At 41.7% G+C, this 16413-nt stretch overlaps 3 protein-coding genes across 5 annotated transcripts in view; 1 reads left to right on the forward strand and 2 right to left on the reverse strand.

The window, feature by feature from the left end:
* usp13 (ubiquitin specific peptidase 13) overlaps positions 1-3603 on the reverse strand; it is a 44732-nt gene extending 41129 nt beyond the window's left edge. For all 3 annotated transcript variants that reach the window (XM_080429795.1, XM_080429794.1, XM_080429793.1), the window contains exons 1-2: positions 3429-3603; positions 122-247 (exon numbers count right to left, since the gene is read on the reverse strand). In XM_080429795.1, the coding sequence (XP_080285921.1) occupies positions 122-247; positions 3429-3539 (237 nt within the window). In that variant the 5' untranslated portion in view covers positions 3540-3603. The remainder of the gene's footprint in view (positions 1-121; positions 248-3428) is intronic.
* Positions 3604-4929: 1326 nt separating this feature from the next.
* On the reverse strand, positions 4930-11775 carry ndufb5 (NADH:ubiquinone oxidoreductase subunit B5). The gene is made up of 6 exons (XM_080431101.1): positions 11643-11775; positions 10783-10865; positions 10297-10363; positions 10137-10198; positions 6274-6380; positions 4930-5142 (listed from the first exon to the last, which is right to left on the reverse strand). Exons 1-6 carry the CDS (start codon positions 11758-11760, stop codon positions 5022-5024), a joined length of 558 nt encoding a protein of 185 aa, XP_080287227.1. The 5' UTR covers positions 11761-11775; the 3' UTR covers positions 4930-5021.
* A 1266-nt stretch (positions 11776-13041) lies between these two features.
* Positions 13042-16329, forward strand: mrpl47 (mitochondrial ribosomal protein L47). The gene is made up of 7 exons (XM_080430706.1): positions 13042-13195; positions 13958-14106; positions 14217-14277; positions 14376-14472; positions 14566-14696; positions 15379-15474; positions 15773-16329. Exons 1-7 carry the CDS (start codon positions 13074-13076, stop codon positions 15879-15881), a joined length of 765 nt encoding a protein of 254 aa, XP_080286832.1. The 5' UTR covers positions 13042-13073; the 3' UTR covers positions 15882-16329.
* The last annotated feature ends 84 nt before the right edge of the window (positions 16330-16413 follow it).

Below are 16413 nucleotides of genomic sequence, written 5' to 3' on the forward strand. Positions count from 1 at the left end.
CACACACACACACACACACACACACACGCACACGCGCACACACACACACACACACACACACACACACACACACACACACACACACACACACACACACACACACACACACACACAACCTTACCTGTCTGACATGTCGTTTGAGGTGCATATACACACTCTGTCCTGTTTTGCGGTAATGTCTCTCCACATGTTCCCTTCCAAAGCCCAAGAATGTGTTCATGCACACATACAGGCCTCCCTCAGCCTCCTGCAGGAAAATAAACAAACAGGATTCAATGGCTTGAGTTGATCCTGAGTTTCCCTTAATACAAAAGTAAACTTCACACAGGACACATTAACAAAGAGATATACTAAGCTTATTACAGCTGGTCGATATATCTATATACCGGTAATATCAATATCATGAAAAGACATCAGGAGCTGTTTAATGTCATGTTGTGATGTACAGTAACTTAAATATCATTTCCTGGTGGTAAGAGCTACATTACAGTTACCTTTTTGGAGCTTAATAGACAATTATTTTAGCTGAGTAAAATAATCAACAATTGCCTCTACCTGTTCAGTCATCATATCTATTACTATTCAAATGTGTACAAATATCTTCTGAAAACACCAATACTCATCCCCAAAATAATGTCACATTACATTATTGAGGTATTCTTGTTAAAGTAATATTCGGTCAGTTTGGCTTTGCTAATTGATCAGTTGTTTTTATGCTTTTTTCCATGTTGAATTAATTATTTCTTGAAAAATGAGCATCTCTCTTGTAAACTCTAGCTACAACCCTTTAATTATATCAACCAGTCTCACCAACCTGAAAAGGCTGGTCTCTGCAAGATTGTTTACATAAACAATTGTACACATTTGCCAATTAAATCAGCTAACCAATTAGTCGACAAATTCCTATGACTATTAGTCGACTAACAAATTCTTTGGTCGAAGATAGCCCTACAAAAACATTGTGATATTTGATTTTGCCGTTATCACCCGGCCCTGAATGTCAGGGACTGACGTAGGATCCAGCTTTGTTTGGGAGGGAAACATTTATGTTTGGGATCATGCCACACCTCAGTTGCCAGTGAGGCTGGGAAGCACTTTATGACATATTGCTCAGTCCTTCTAGGAACATGGGTGACGCATGATCTGGGGTCTGGAGTCCTAAAGTACAAATGTATATGGCTTTATTTCTTCTTATTATATTCTTATTATATTCTTATGATTTTATCATATGCCCATAATGTGCGGCAGTAGCCTGTACATGAGATTCAGTGTATCCCCAGACCCCCACTAGACTGCATCCTGTCAGTTTGACAAGATAAAAAGACTGCAATCAAGATTCCACTTTAAAAAAGCCAATAAGTTCACCCGCTATTTTGGCAAAAAATCACAAGTTGTCTCTTCTTGTATCTAGCAGTGAACATGATTAGTCAGTCATTTCAAATAATGACATCATGTCCTCCTCAACCTAGTTTGCGGGAAATGTGCCTATGCAGGCAAATAACCCATTTATTTTGTGATTGTGGACAAGAGGTTTTGCTCCAGTTTACAACCTGGTAACTGTGGTAATAAGTGGTAACATTATTCCTAATATAAGCCTGCAGGTGTCTTATTTGGCCTACTCAGATCACTTCACAAAGACTGGTGTTACAGGATACCAGTGTTTACACAGTTGTAACACTTAATGAGACTTCAAAAACACAGCCTGCAACAACAAACAGCTACTAATGATGCTTCAGAGACTTCAAAAACACAGCCTGCAATAACAAACAGCTACAAATGATGCTTCAGGTACAGTAGGCTACTCAAAAAGAGGGATGAATTTGACAAGACCCCAAGTTATGAAATCAATACTCTGACAAAACATTCTACATGTAAATGGGTAAATAAATAAATAAAAACATTACCATGTCCCCACTTATATCTGCAATAGGGGGGTAGGCCATATACAACTGTGAAACTTTCAAGTGGCTCAGGGTGACATACGAGCTTCAACAGCACTGAGATAAAAATACACCAGTCCTCAGAGCGACATGATGAACTCCAGGCAGCTGAGTCACCTTTAAAATTGGTTTCAGTTGTGAAATTGTTGTAATGTAAACTGTTTTCCAGTGCACTAAGCTGCTTTAGCCAAATATTACAAAAATGTCCACTAAATGTAAAGCTAGAACAGTGACTGTCTGTATACAAGTGATTACCACAACACATTTTCCAGCTCAAATAATTCAATGTTCATAAGAGTAGGCCTACAAATTCAAAGCTGTCATTAAGCAATGATAATGGTCTATTTCTGTCTGGAAATCCCACACACCGTTGTTTAGTCAGGTGAAAAACTCTAAATTGTCACTGATATTATCAGCTATAATTTCACAGAGAACAGGGTAAAAGCCATGTCGTGGATTTCTCAAAAACAACTAGTCAGCATTTCAGGTATAGGAAAGGTTAAACAATTTATATCAACCAGAATGGACAAGATAAGATTGTGAGCCCACGCAGGTGTTATTATTATGGTGTTAATTAACTGATGACTCGCTGTAGTGACAGTGTAGACCTGAATGTAGGCCAGGCTCTTCACAAAGGAAGGTAACAGGATAGGTGGGCACCAAGGAAGAGTGGGCACCTCGGTGTTAAATTGGCTATTTTTTCCAAAATGTTAAAAAATTAAATATCTGGAAACTGTTCTTAAGTTAAGTAGAGTATACATGATTAGATCATGCTTAAACATTCGACAATCAAGGTCTAATATGTCTACAATTGCTACAAAACCTGTATATTATCCAGTCATGTTGGGGCATAAACAAGAAGTTGAAGGATACAATTAAGTCTGATAATGACTGCATGTTCACATCATTTAAGTATACTTTATCAAATATATTACTATATTTATACTTTTTCAAAATATTTTGTATTCTTTTACATTTACAAAATAGCCAATATTACATCGAGGTGCCCAGATGTCCCCTAGTGCCCACTGCCCATCTATCCTGTTTCCCAAAGGAAACCCCATCATCATGCTGCCTCTCTGGGATGTAAACAACCATTTAATTATTTATTTCCAGCAGACCCGCGCTCAGGTTGAAGAAAACACACACACGCACACGCGCGCACACACACACACACACACACACACACACACACACACACACACACACACACACACACACACACACACACACACACACACACACACACAAAATAACAAATCTTTTGAAAATAGCCAATCTACAAGCTCACAATGCGTTTCATCGCGACGAATTGTGAGCTTGTAGATCGGCTATTTTCAAATGGCCGTAGCGCTTCACGTGTTACTGTCTGTTAGTGCAAGCAGCAGGAGTCACACTGGGATGAGTAGACAGACACATATCCCCCCCATAACGTCCATATCGGACGAGGAGGAGGAGGGGGGATCAGGATGAGGACAGGACACTTACGGGAGAATCGAAGGAAAAGGCACATTCGCTCTTGAACACCCTGTCTCCCGTCCTGGGGACTCTGATGGTGGGCATGTAGGGGACCAGCAGCTCTCCTAGGTCTGCAGCCATCTTCGCATTCCTGCTCCTCGCAACACAATGAGCTCCGGGACGGGAGTCACCAGAGCAGCGGGGCAGTCAGTTCAGGGCAGAGAGGATGATGCTATTTTTAAAGCACTCTGGCCCGACATTCCTCCAGCAGCGACGGCCCGGCCGGGGGTCGGATGTGACGCTGGAAAATAAAATATTGCATGGGGGGGGGGGCGTTCATTTTGTTGCGTGCTGGTGTCGTGCTCAGTAAATAGCAGATCTACAAGTTCACGTGATGTGTGGTGAGCTTGTATATCTGCTATTTACTGCATTCAACTCCAGCATGCAACCAAGTTAGCCTTGGATCAAGACTAGCCTATCATAGAATAAATGTATTTATACATTTGTATAAGTCAGACTCAGATACATCTATGATAGTCTTGATCCAAGGCTACAACCAATATAGTAGCAGACTAGCAGTAGTATTAACAGCAAAAAAAATGAGATGTTTTTAGAATACCTTCGTCTTGCACACGAAAAACAGTGCTTACTCTTTGATGTGCGTTGTGTAATTTTACTAGATGCATGCATGGGACCCCGCCCACCACCCACGATGATTCATAAAGCCACCCACAGCCCACACAAACACTACATCTCCTTTTTAACATGAGTGCAAGAAGAGCATTTTAAACATTTAGCTAAAGCTATCAATACTGCTACTTCAAATAAGAAATGTTATAAGAAAAAAAGAAATACTTTTAATAATAATTAGATTTATATAGCACTATGTGAAAATCGAAAATGAAAATGAATTTTCCACAGCTGGGTGCCAGTTCTTCATCTTAATAATATTAGTGGTTGGGAAATGATTGACACAATACATTAATATTGATTTTTCCTTGTCCAGTATCAAATCAGTTTTTGCCAACCAAGGTCTTCATAGATGACTCTGCTCAAGTCTGCCCTGTAGTGGACATTCCTATTCATTACAACATATTTTCTTTTTCTTCAAATGTTTTCCCTCGTCTCCCAATTCAGTCATTATGCCAATTCCAAATGCCAGATCCCCATACATTTATGTAATTTCTACTGCTGTTGATCCATATTGGCTCACCTGCAAGTGAGGAGCCCCCACCAGGAGGATTTAGCGCATGTGGAGGAACACTACTCCCTTCAACACCCCCCAATGACAGGCACTATCCCAGCCCATAGGAGAAGCTGGTGCAGTGAAAAAGATTGCCCTCCCTGCCTGGCTTCCGTCCCGCGACCACGGCCAATTGTGTTCATGGAAGCTCGGCCAAGCCAGCACCGCGGAGGATTCAAACCCCTTGACTCTGCGGTGGTGGACAGGAGAACTTTAACCCGGCGCCACCCGTGAATCCCATTACAACATCTTTTCAACCAATTAGTAAAGATCCTGTGAGACACAATATCAAGATACATATACTTTATTTATGCAAGATCGAAATAATTTACAGCAGTGAGATTTCTCACAATGACGTATTGACATTAGGGTGGTTTTGTTTAATTGTCTGGTGTTGATTTGTGACTGTTGTCGATCAAATTCTTGTCCAAGGTCTCCACCTGGAACCACGGACCATCTCCCTTGGTCCTCATCTGTCGGCGTACCTCCATTTGTGTCAATCTGTTGATTACACAAACACACACACACACTTAGCATCTGTCTAACAACATGCCATCTACAGCAGTGGTTCCCAAACCTTTAAGCTCAAGACCTAAAAGAGAAATTAGACATTTGCCCGGGACTCAACCTAGTGAAAATAGCAGATCTACAAGCTCACGTTTCCCGCGTTGTGAGCTTTTAGAGCTGCTATTTTCACTACTTCTTGCATGTTTTTTTTATTCATTTATGGATATTTATTAGACTTTGTTTTTATGAAACACTTTTGAAAAATGTTTTTTTTAATCTTTTGAAAAAAAAAAAAAGGAATTGAGCATAGGAAATGAAAAAAAGGGGGCTATTTACTCACAACCCATAAAAATTGTTCCGCGACCCAGACATGGGTCCCGGCCCACTGTTTGGGAAACAGTAATCTACAGTTTATACACCATATACTTTGCATTTTTGGACAAACAGTATATGCCATATAAGTAACATGCATAGCATAATGTCAACAAGTAAAATAAGTACTTATGATGACACAATTATAAGAATTATGTGTATAAATGAGGGAATGTCCACTGGTGATTTTTGGTATGATTTTTCTTCTTCTTCCAACTTGTACATTTTTGAAATAAACTGTTGAGTAGTTTGATGACTGGGACTTGGATGAAGAACTGGGAAGGCTTCTTGGTGAGGGAAGGGTCTGATCCTCCAGATGTTGTAAGTGCAAACCTACAGGATCTTCTGACTGGCTAAAATAACTACAGACCCTTGAGACTGGCAGGCATCAAAATTTGAGATCCAATATAATCAGTTTGACTGATATATATATCGGGCTGATATTTGTATTTGTAACCATATTGGTATTGGCGGCTAAGGATGCAGGTATGGCAATTGTTTTCAAATTTGTTTTGATGTTTAAAAATAAATAATTATTTTTTTAATAAAGATGTTAATCTTTAAAAGAACATTTCAATCACTAATCGTCACTAAGAGTGCTTAAGGTGCTGGAAATGTAAAACAGGGTAGGCCAGAATATTGGATTCAGCCTTGAAAAATTCATATCAGATGATTGACATTATCACCCTAACTCCCTTTGCTGTACAGAATGTGGCAGTAACCTGTACAGAATGTGGCGGTAATAATACTAACCGCATCTCTCCCTTCTGCTGCTCAATGTGGATAGCTGCCATCATCTTCTCATAGTCTTTGACAGGGGTATCGTAAATGTTTCGTGTAATCCATCTGGTGATAGGGTGCTACAATCATAGGGGAAAGCAGACACAAGTAAAATGTTAAATAACAGCAAACTACTATCGAAGTAGTACAAAGTAGTGAGTACTATCACTACTTCGAGTTTCTCAATCACAGAGCAGAGGCAAGAGACAATAAGGTAGCTATACAACACAAGGTTCAACCTCACTTTAAAATGATATACTGTAGCAAGCAAGAGTGTGTAGGAGTTTCTTTTTAACCAGTGACAGAAATACATTCAGTGGAATAATTTCTTAGAATATTGCAACTGTGTAACTGTAAAGTGTGTAAAATATGGTTTTAGAGAATGCACTTTGCTATGAAGGGAATGTTCACAGCATTTAAGTATAGTGTCAAATGCGTATCAAATGCCTCTTAACCCTTATATACGACATCATACAACAAATAGTTAAAATAACTGACCTATGGGCTGCACATACAGAAACCTCCCCGTGGTGCAGCCTGGGAAACGCTGGTTGAATGAGATATACGTCCAAGAGGATATAATCTGATACTGCCAGTAGGCCAATCTCTGTATAATTACCTACGCAATCTAATGATGAAGATGCCTGCCGGATCTTGACAGCGTCACAGATACCTGCCCCTCTCTGGGCCTGCACTGTCAATCGTCTCAATCAACATCGAAGGTTTCTCCGGATGCAAGGCAGAGATACTGGCAACGATGGCCAATCGTTTTGACATACTCTGCATGCAGGAAACCCACATCGGCCCTGCACAACACCGACCAACCATCCCTGGAATGAAACTGGTCGCTGAGACCCGACACAGACAGTATGGATCAGCTGTTTTCAGCAGACCAAACCTCAAGATTGAGGAAGTCTGGACCCACACTACGGAAGGGCACATGGAAACCATCACGTTTGCCCTCCCAAACGTCTCTGTCACATCAGTCTAGAAACCACCCGCAACCCCTTTTCTGTACACAGAACTACCAGAAAGATGCAAGAGGAGATTCCATATCAGCATCGGCGACTTCAATGCCCACAGTACATCATGGGGCTATGAGAACAACAACCAAGATGGAGATGAAGTTGAAACCTGGCTTGAGTCCAAACACCTGACCCTAATCCATAACGCTAAACTCCCCAAATCCTTCCACAGCGCCAGATGGAAACGAGGATACAACCCAGACCTCGTCTGTGTAAGCAGTGACATCGCATCCAGAACTGAGAAGGAAGTCCTGGACCCTATCCCCCATACCCAGCACCGGCCAATTGCCATCACTGTTAGATCTGCTCTCCAAGCAACCATCGTCCCATTCCGCAGGAGGTTCAACCTACGGAAAGCTGACTGGTTGTCATTCCAACAGGAGATAGAGCATTCCATATCTAACATACCACCATTTCCAAACAACTACTCCAACTTCACAGACTTGGTAAAAAGGTCAGCCAGACGTCACATTCCCAGAGGATGCCAGACACAGTATATTCCTGGGCTATCAGAAACATCCAGCGACCTGCTGAAAGCCTACTATGAGGAATACAATAAGGACCCTTTCTCCTCTACCACCATGGAACTTGGAGAGACCCTGATCAGTGAAGTTGGGGAAGAACGAAGGAAAGTCTGGAAGGAAATGATAGAGAACACCAACATGACAAATAACAGCAGGAAGGCATGGGCTACAATCCGCCGTCTTGGCGATGACCACACCACTCCACCCATAATCACAACGGTCACAGCAAACTCTGTTGCATCACAGCTAGTGGCCAACGGTCGTAACCAACACCGCCGCCGACCCACAGGAGAACACCATCGCACAGTGGTATCAGACCAACCACAACCAGCCAGCCCTCTCACCAAACCCTTCGACATAGAAGAACTCAAAACTGCAATGGGGAAGCTGAAACCCGGAAAAGCAGCAGGGATTGATGATATACTGGCAGAAATGATACAGCACCTGGGACCTAACGCAAAGACCTGGCTCCTGGAGATGCTGAACACATGTATGGCACAGAAAACCATCCCTCCTGTCTGGAGAAAGGCCAAAGTGGTTGCAATCCCCAAACCCGGCAAAGATCCATCATCCCCAAAGAGCTACCGACCCATTTCCCTCCTCTGCATCACTTACAAGCTCTACGAGAGGCTGCTACTCCAACGCCTCATGCCACTCATAGACACCAAGCTGACGAAAGACCAAGCTGGTTTCCGTCCTGGCCGTTCCTGTGCTGGACAGCTACTCAACCTCACCCAACTCATTGAGGATGGGTTTGAAGGGAAACAAATAACTGGAGCAGCTTTCATAGATCTTTCTGCTGCCTATGACACTGTCCAACACCGTACAATGGTCAGGAAACTGCTGGACATGACTGGTGACCTGAATCTGTGTCAAGTCATCAAAAGCCTCCTCAACAACAGGCGCTTCTACGTCCAGCTGAATGACCAGAGGAGCAAGTGGAAATCCCAAAAGAACGGCCTCCCACAAGGTAGCGTACTGGCCCCCCTCCTGTTCAACATCTACACAAATGACCAGCCATTACCCCCAGAATGCCAGCGTTTCATCTACGCAGATGACCTCTGCATCACCACCCAACAAGTAGACTTCCAGAAAATTGAGCCTGTCCTTGAAAGTGCCCTCCAAGAAATGTCAACCTACTACAATAACAACCACCTGAAACCCAACCCATCAAAAACCCAACTATGCAGCTTCCACCTGAGGAACCGAGACACTAAAAAAAGAACTGAGCGTCACCTTGGATGGCCACAAACTGTCCAACCACACGCATCCCATGTATCTTGGTGTTACACTGGATAGGACACTCTCCTTCAAGAAACACCTGGAGAACACCAAAGCCAAGGTCAACACCCGCAACAACATCCTGCGCAAACTAGTGAACTCCAAGTGGGGTGCAGATCCACCAACAATCCGTGCAACTGCCATGGCCCTGTGTTTCTCCACAGCAGAGTATGCCTGCTCAAGCTGGAGCCGATCACGCCATACCAAACTGGTCGACACAGCCTTGAACGACACCTGCCGCATCATCACGGGATGCGTCAAGACAACGCCTATCCCGTGCCTTTATGCGCTAGCCGGCATCTCTCCCCCGCACATCAGACTAGGTATCGCTCAAGATGAACGGAGAACACAGGAGACAGACATCAGACACCCCTTGCATGGCCACGTAGCACCCCCACGCAGTTTTGTGCAGACAGTCGTGCCCCTCCAGACAACCAAACAAGCAGCAAGGACCAACATCTGGGAAGATGAATGGCAAAGTAACAACACACAAGCTCTTGAATGGCTGGACAGAGGGATCATACCAACGGAAAGCCTCGCTAGTGGCCACGACCTTGGCTGGACAACCTGGAAGTCACTAAATAGACTGCGTGTGGAACAGGGGAGGTGCAAAGCACTGATGACAGCCTGGAATTACACAGCAGAAGACACGTGCAGCTGTGGATCAGAGCAGACAATGTCCCACCTGCTGGAATGTGCCGACGCCCCTCGGTGCAGCCCAGAGGACCTGGCAGAACCTACTCCATCAGCTGTGGCCTGTGCCCGATACTGGCAGAACGACATCTAAGATTGCTATGGACTCGAAGAAGAACTGACCTATGAGCTCACAATGCATCGTGACACAATACGGTGTGAGATTGTACATCTGCTATTTTAACAATTTTTTGAAAATGTTTGAAAACTTTTGCCTATGACATGCCCAGAATAAGGCCACCAGGTTGAAAGTAGTTTGAAGTCTGGACAAGACTTCAGAGATGTGAAACATAATTTATGAATGAAACCATACCTTATAGTACTCCCAATGTTCTGGTTCATAGTCTTCTGGGATTTCAGCCAGGTCTGCCTCACCTTAAAAAACAATTGCATTCCAGATTTCAGTAAAATCAATGTATCTCAGATAGATAGATAGATACAGTAGATAGATAAATAGATAGAGGTTTACTTACCAATGAACACATTCACACACGTGACAAGGACTGCCACTGGAATCCCAGTCAAAAGAACGTAATATCTCTGAGAAGAGTAGGGAAGAAAATGCATTTTCATTAAATGAAACGATGTACATTTTCTGCATCTCTTTATTATCTAACATATATAATACATACACTAGGTACATGTCTAATGTTATCTGTTGATTAGGTGCTGTGCTGTATCCTTGGCATGGCATTCCATTTCCTGGTTGCAGCTAACAAAGTGTCAATGAATGATAGACATGCATGCTTAGTTGCAACTTGCACGGGTCCCCAGACTCCTCTTTGAGAACCACTGCTTTAAGCTACTGTACACTGTACAGTTTTATCCAATATAGCCAGCCAGACAGTCAGAAGGTGGATACTTAGAACATAGCCTCTTGATGTCAAGCATGCATGGACAAATTAAGTAATTGGTTGGTTGTTATTTTGTAACAAGTGAAAAGCTGCTCAAAAGCTCACCAATAAGTGGAGAAACCGTCGGTCATAGAAGTCACTGGGTTTGACCACAAACATTTTCTTTCCAGAACCCCAGCGGACAGCAACTGCAAAACAAGGGTGGCAAATGCTGTATTAACAATAAATATGCAAATTAAAATATATTCCATGAAAATCGTTGGAAAGGTTAGAAATTACTCTTTTGCAGCCACATGAACCCTTGTGATTATTTCACAAGACTCTTTCACTTTAGCCCTACTTTACACTTATCTGACCGGTAACAGGATAGGTGGGCACTAGACTTAGATCAAGACTATCGTAGATGTATTGTATCGATTCTTGATCTAAGGCTACGTGGGCATCAAGGAAGAGTGGACACCACGGTGTTAAATTGTATATATTTTTTTTTTTCAAAATGTTAAAATATAAAATATTAGGAAACTGTTTTTAAGTAAAGTAAAGTATACATGATTAGAACATGCTTAAAATTTCGACTAGGGACTAAGGTCTAATATTGCTACAAAGTGCTCCAAAACCTGTATATCCAGTCATTTTGGGGCATAAACAAGAAGTTGAAGGACACAATTAAGTCTAATTGTAATACATATAATGATGTACCGTGCATGTTCACATCATGCATACTTTACATTACTTAAGAGTCTAGACTATTTTTCAAATACTTTTTTTTACATTTGACAAAATAGGCAATTTTACATCGAGGTGCCCAGATGTCCCTTAGTGCCCACCTATCCTGTATCTGTAGTGTTGACAGCAACAAAGCTACCATTAGCAACAAGCTAACGAGCCAACACAAGGTCATGTAGGCAGATAAGCACCACGAAGAGAGAACCCCTCGGTATGAAAGCTGTCCTTGTGTCCTTTACCTTTGTCTGTCCTCGGAATGGCCCTGGACAGCAGGTTAACCCCGTTGTTTCCATGTCTGAGAGGATTCAGTCTGGCTGCGAAGGCAGCGGCAGACCGGAGAACACTCATGCCCACCATAACTACGGAGAAATCGATGGGAAGTGTTGCCAGGTTGTGTGAGAAAAATAAGCATCCAAGTCTAGGACAACAAGCTCAAAAGAAGTAACCACGGCAGGCATGAGCACTTTAAACATGATCATCTCCTATTTTCAAAAACACTTTTTTTTCAAACATTCTAACGACACAAATGCTCTCTGGGACACTTTAGAAACAAGCCCCAAAAACGGAAACCCGCATTTTACGAGCAACTTTACAGAAAAAGAAGCCCAAAGTCGCTTATAATAAACCGACATGGCAACGCTGCTGATGGCCCAACAACAAGACTTCTGATTGGTTCAATGACGTGTATGTGAGGCCAAGCTAGGATGTATAATCTTTAATAATACATATATTTTTTTAGTTATGTTAGTATATATTTTTTTATATGTAAATCAAAATCATGCTGAATATGTATATTTTGCGAATGTTATGTTGATATTAGCGAATAGCGAACCATTGTATGCTACACTGAGATGAGGGATCGATTCCCTTTACAGTTTGCGTATCCGGTGTGGAGCAGATACGGAAATGGTCTGAGAGTGCGCACATAACCTCTATGGTATGTGTGCGTGGGGCGTGGGTGAAAACAAACGGATAACAATAGGAGAGCTTTAGATCGTGTATGAGCACTGAACTGAACAGGTTGTTATATTTGAGTCAGGCAGTTCAGTTTACAAAGTTAACATTCCATGTTACTTTAATCAATATCATCCTGAATAGGTAGATTTTTCATTCTCATTTGATCCACATTCTTATATTAATTATCTAACAATGAAAATATAGCTTTCTTTAAAGTTTAGAGGAAATGCATTGTGGGAAATGTGGGACAGCGTTGCCATGTCGCCTTATTATAAGCGACTTTGGGCTTCTTTTTCTGTAAAGTTGCTTGTAAATATTGGTAGTTGCGGGTTTCTAAAGTCAAAGTGTACTTGCTTATTTAGGCTGACTTCCATATTTTTTAATTATTATTTAAGCCAGTGGTTCTCAAATATTTTCATGAAAATGTTTTGTGCCAGGAAGCATTTGTGTTGGAAATAATGTTTCAAAAAATATGCCAAATATTCCACATTTTATTGCAAGAGTTTTTGAAAATAGCAGATCTACAAGCTCACAACGCGTCACATCGTGACGCGTTGTGAGCTTGTAGATCGGCTATTTTCAAATAGCCGACGCCGCAGACGCAGTCAGTGCTCATGCGGCCTAGTTGCTTCTTTTGGGTTTGTTTTCCTAGACCTGGTTCCTTATTTCTCTCACCAAATATGGCAACGCAGTCACAGGTGACAGAATCAAAGATGGCGACGACCTCAGCAGGACGCGTCTTGACGCTCTGTAAGCATTTTACCAACGTTATTAGGATCTCCTCAACTCAACAGTCTGCTCTAAGCTTCACCACATGCAACTCCTATGTACACAGGTAACGTTCTGTTGGGTCATATGACACGATTATTAATATAAACAGTAAAACCATCTGATAATGTTGTGTGTGAGTGTGTCTAGTAGTGCCTCTGCTCATTCGTGTTGTCATGGCCCATGGGTGATGATGTCCTCTAAAACAGTGGTTCTCAGCCTGTGGGTTGGGAGATTTTTTTTTTAGGGGGGGGGGGTCCCCAAAAGACAGCAAAAGTGACAATATACTGAGTTTAAAAAAAAAATAGAGGTGAAAAAGAAAGAGACCATGCATTACTGCATCAAAAGTAATCAACAAACTATACTATAAAACTCGTCAAACATTGGCCAAATTGTCAAATAATAGAAAGAAATAGCTGATCTACAAGCATACAACGCCTCGCGTGAGCTTGTAGATCAGCTATTTTCACTATTTATCTGTGGAACCGAGTCAAACTAAATTTAATGTCTCAACTCCTACAGTCCAAGTGCTTGTCAGGGTGGGGGGTCCCCAGTTCAAATAGGATCAAATTTGGTGGATCACGGCCTGAATAAGTTGATAACCACTGCTCTAAAACAGGGGTCTTCAACGTTTATCAGGCCAAGGACCCCTTAGCTGAGAGATTTATGAAATTGTGTTGCAGATTAAACCTTTTCTTAGATTTCATAGATAGTTTCATAGACTTGTGAAGCTATCCCCCCCCCCCCCCCCCCCCCCCCCCAGGAGTCCCGGAGTAGACCCCCTGTTGAAGACTGCTCTAAAACCAATCTATCATTCCAATCCCACCAGGCAAAAGTCTTCATTCATTTCCCCGGCTTGGCACGGTCACATCGGTGCTGTTTGGCAATGTAGACCCTTGCACACAACCGTCTGCAGAAGGGGACTGGAGGAGTTCTTTGACCTACCTGAGAACTGGGGAGAGAGCACAGTAAAATCAGGTAAAACGATACCCCAAACTTTCATGTCTATTCGGATACTGCAGGACAAAAAGCTTTTTAGTGAATGGACATATAATAGTTTGCTTTGGTTTATTAAAATGGTTTTATAGGTGCACCGTGGGATGCCAAACAGCTGAGGACAAAAAGCAATGAAGACTTGCAAAAACTCTGGTAGGTGCAGTGAATTACACTGCTGCTAATACTGTATGAGTACATGATCAAACTATGTTGATTTTGTAGGTCAATGTGTAACTTGCATTTGAATTCAGGTATATACTCTTAAAAGAAAAGAACATGCTCCTCACCATTGAGCAGGAGTCAAAACGTCAGAGAGTCGCGATGCCTAGCCCAGAGCGATTAAAGAAGGTTGGTGAAACTTTGATTCAACATCCTCAACAGCTTTATTTTGGAGGTTGTGAGTTACACTAAAAGGGGTAATTTCTTTGTCCTTCTCCCTAGATTGAGCGGTCAATGGCTAGGTTGGAGTCAGTGGTGACGGAAAGAGAGACGGCCCTACGTTTATTACAGACGGGCCAAGAGAAAGCCCAACCAGGAGGGTGGAGGAAAGATGTATTTGGACGAGTCAACTGGTGAGTAGTGTATGTCAGTTATACAAGATAAGATATGCAGGACTCAACTGTAGGGGTCCAACAGTTAATTGAACAAGTAATTGATTTAGTAAATTTAAAAAATAAATCGATAATTTAATAAAATAATCGATTAATTATCGATCCACATTTTGGGCATGTCATTGTAGGCAAATAAAAATAATATCATATAATAGTGACAATTGCCGACGCATTGCAATGCGACGCATGAGGGCAAAATCATACTTTGCCCAACAAAAGTCTGATATTTAGTTATGTGGAAAAAGTAAGTAGACTACATCCCTCCCTGACACCATCACCTTCATGGTCTGTGCTTACTTTTTCCCAGCACTGTATTTTACTAGAGCTTTGCATTCATGCCCCAACACCCAGACCCTATAGGTTTTCACTGGGTCATATAATTCTCCCTCATTTATATACATGTTTTTGCGAGTTTTAGAGTACGTGTATGAAAAGTACTGTTAGCCAAATGTGAGGTGATTACACATGTTTAAATTCATTCACATTTAGTTTGAGCTTATATCATCATTTCCATGATTTAACCACTTTCAACCTGGTATTTGGGCATGTCATTTCAATATCTTAATTTACCAAAATTTCCAATGACCTGTGCATCCAAAAGCAGATGTTGCTAATATCATTCATATGTTGTTTTCTTCTCAAGGTACAAATTCAGAGAACATGCAATTCCTTGGTACATGAACAAGGCATACAACAAGAAGACGTTCTTCACACCATCATTCGTTGAGCCACACATTAAGTAAGATGTTACACTTATCATTTGTTAAGTTTTCTGAAAATTATATTATAGGACTCATACGTAGAGGACTTGACCTTCTGTGATGTTAGGCACATTAAAAACTTGGTCCTCATTTGGCCAGGGGTCTGAGACCTCCTCAAGCCTGAGTTATACTTTGTTTTGCATCGTGTCGCGCACTGAAAATATCTAATATACAAGCTCACAACACGTTGCGCCGCAGCTATCTGCTATTTTTGTTTTGCGACACCCGTGCGTAAATCAGGCTTCAATTGTCATAATGTGTCACTCTGTTTTGCAGGCTCCGTATAGAAAAACATCTTCGGGCGAGGACCAGGAAGATCAACCATGAAAGGAAAAATCTGGCTGTACTCAAGAACAAGTTTCCTCTCATGAAGGTTTCTTCATGAGCCGTATAAATACTTTTCCCCTTACTCCTGTTAATGAAAGAACATTTTTAATAATAAATCACACCTTCGGAACACCAAAGCAGTGCTGGTATTTTTTCGTTTATATGGAATTGATCATCTTACTCGAACCCAATTCAGGGAGTAACAAAGTGAATTGTTTCTGCGGCATAAATGTTGTTCAATACCACGCTGAAATGTCATCTGTATTCTAACTTAAAATTAAAATGTTGATAAATGTATCACGATGTCACAGACTGAGTTGTTTCAGTTCAAGCATAACGTTTACTTTGTTTTGATGGACAAAAGCATCAGAGAACTGGGATGTTATTTTGGAAAGCAGATTAAATGAGCCAGGTGGCATTCAAACTAAACATTGTTTATTCCATAATTAACGAATAAAGGGCATTGCCTTTTGAGAATGCATGCCCCTGTCTAGGCCGTACCCGTTGTCAGAGTACCTAGTGCAGTTACTCATCTTGAAGGACAGTTTTTACTGGTAGTACCAACATCGTAGATGTCCATATGGGTACAG

This window comes from Gymnoscopelus braueri, assembly GCF_963280865.1.
Source record: "Gymnoscopelus braueri genome assembly, chromosome: 6".
In the NCBI taxonomy this organism is placed as follows: domain Eukaryota; kingdom Metazoa; phylum Chordata; class Actinopteri; order Myctophiformes; family Myctophidae; genus Gymnoscopelus; species Gymnoscopelus braueri.